Consider the following 2,748-nt stretch of genomic DNA (forward strand, 5'->3'; position numbering starts at 1 on the left):
GAGAGAGAGAGAGAGAGAGAGAGAGAGAGCGAAAGAGGAGGGGGGGGGCTAGACGGTTCGTACGTGTGTTGACGTGTTCGTGTCGGGCGCGAAATGATGCGATAAAATCTCTTCAAAATAAATATAGTATATACACCGCCCCCTCAAAAATGTGGACGCAGAACACGCGAGAAAACCAGTTAAGCATCCTGCTGACCTACTAGGGGAAGTGGGTAGATCTGTACGGACTTCTAGAATATCGAATTTCTATTACAGTATAAGTGCTCTTGATATTATCAACTCTCTGGTCTATTCCCAATGTCTATGTCTAGGTTTGGTATCGGTGGAAATCATAAGATAATATCTTTTTCATCTACCGCGCACGCGCATGTCTGTCTATATTGTGGTACCACTGAGGCTGTGTTTGCGGAGGTCAACCCCACGTTTCATTTAGGTCACGCACGATCCAACTCGCGCCGATAGCATTCTTAGTTTAGTGGCGATATCGTAGACCCGAAATTCTCTGAATAGAATCTCGAATAAATTCTTACGGCTTTCGGATGGCACACAAAGGTCAATCAGACGGCAGTCTGGTCAGCAACTGGGTCACGAAGTTAGTATGCGAAGTTCATTCCACACCGATATGAAAAAGGATCAAAGTAAAATCAAACAACTGCACCCCGGCGCTGGAATTTTGTGTTTACTCGGCTGCTGCCTCTTTCACAGCAACTCACACATCTTTCAGCTCGTTAGTTAATTCCAACTTAGGTCCTGAACTGGTTATGAAAATCTAACAACCAGACGATGACTTCATAGACACTGGCGCGTCACAAGCGCAATTAACAGATATCTGTGATTAACATTGTGTCGCCGCGTATGGCTTATTACCGCACTAGCAATGTCGAACACAGGCACTTGGAGTGTCTCAATCAAAAGAATAATGCTAAATAAACACGAAATGTATTTACTACCAAAGTTTTAATGTTTCTCTACTCTCTTTCGCCTATTATTGCTGATAATTTCCTGTAAATGCCGTTCAAATGCTCCTGTGCAACACACATGTACATCGCATTCACATAGCTGCCCATTTACACTTAGATAGATATATATATAGTGTATACACTTATATATGTAGTTACTATATAATAAGTGTAAATGCCTGTGATGTCAAAGGCATACTTAGTGATGTTTTAATGATAATTATTTCACGCTAAATCGCTGTCTAGCGCACTGGTAATCACAGCGAGTGTAACATATACCGGAAGTCATCCGTAACAACAACCGGACGCATTTTTCGAGAGCCACCGGTGTTTTCATTATAGATAAAGCGGTCGCGTGTCAGTACACACATCTAGCATGCGCCTACAAGATAAACAGCGAAATTGTCCGTTTATTATGGATACGTTAATTGCGATGTTTTAGAATAATTATCCAGGGTGTGCGATGTATACAACTCCATTTTACACAGTGGCAAATGGCGTTATGCCCTAACAGATATTTTATTCGCAGAACGGTTTGTTTTCTTGTAATACAACGAGCACTCGTTTATAACGTGTTTAAGAAGCAAGTGAAAAATTCTTGGTATGTGTGCTTCATTTAATAGTATTGATACCGCCACTCAACGTTTGCACTAACCGTGGCCTATAACAATAGGAGTAATGATCATAATTAACGGTAAATTAACCGTTGTTAAAGTTAGGGCCGCTACAGGCCTCTAATGAACTCTCTCTCTCTCTCTATCTACTGGGAACTTGCTACTTAAAAAGATAATAAAAATAAATGAGTTTAAACACGCACTCCTTTCGACTTTGTGATGCAGCCCATACTGCAATTGCTGCTACTACTGCTACTGCAGCCGCTATTACTACTACTACTACTAGTACTGCTGCTGCTGCTGCTGTTACTACTGTTGTTGCTGCTGGTGCTGATGATGATGATGATGATGATGATGATGACTATGATGATGATGATGATGATAATGATGGCGACAATGATGATGATGATGTTATTGTTGTTGTTGTTGTTGATGATGATGATCATCATCATCATCATCATCATCATCATCATCATCATGATCATCATGATAATCATGACGGTGATAATGATTGGTCTCTGTTTCAGGATGCTGCTGATATCACTTCTCGTTCTTGTGATATGCATCAACGCACAAGTAACCCCAGGAGGAAAACTGAGTGTCGCTATGCTGGATGACCCGTTGAATCCGAGAGCAATGAGTATACAAATCTCGAGTTATTCAATAATAACGAGCAAATCGTGTAGCTATAAGATCTAACAGAACCCATTCTTGTGCGTTAATCAACTTAATGGCAGTGAAGATACTGCCCAAACGATCAGCAAAACCGTCTGATCGCCCGATAGACTCAAACCTCAAAGACTATTATTTTCAGGTTCAATGTCAAAAATTAATTTACGTAGTTATCCGTTTTGCTTCGTTATGGTATGTCATGGATTTCATTCCGTCTGACAATGAGTATCATTGTGTATAAAAGCGTTTATGCTGTGTGACTTTAATTAATGTATTTGCTTAATGCGTTCTTAAGCGACCAAGGATCCTAATGTTAGGAGACAACTTGCGATCAATCCGCCAAATAAGAAGATATTGGCTCAGGCCCGTGTCATTAAGCAGATGCTGCGCGCCGCACGAGCCCTGAAGCAACGGTGAGTTCTCTCTCCTCTCTCTCTCTCTCTCTTTCTCTCTCTCTCTCTCTCTCTCTCTCTCTCTTTCTCTCTCTCTCTCTCTCTCTCTTT

The 2,748-nt window shown here is 41.2% G+C and overlaps 1 protein-coding gene across 1 annotated transcript in view; it reads left to right on the top strand.

Moving 5' to 3' along the window:
- Positions 1-2,748, top strand: part of LOC106813742 (myeloperoxidase-like) — a 23,894-nt gene that overhangs the window by 18,823 nt on the left and 2,323 nt on the right. The window contains exons 3-4 of the mRNA XM_014817959.1: positions 2,101-2,213; positions 2,541-2,658. Of these exons, the coding sequence (XP_014673445.1) occupies positions 2,101-2,213; positions 2,541-2,658 (231 nt within the window). The remainder of the gene's footprint in view (positions 1-2,100; positions 2,214-2,540; positions 2,659-2,748) is intronic.

This window comes from Priapulus caudatus, unplaced genomic scaffold (assembly GCF_000485595.1).
Source record: "Priapulus caudatus unplaced genomic scaffold, Priapulus_caudatus-5.0.1 Scaffold818, whole genome shotgun sequence".
Classification (NCBI taxonomy): Eukaryota; Metazoa; Priapulida; class Priapulimorpha; order Priapulimorphida; family Priapulidae; genus Priapulus; species Priapulus caudatus.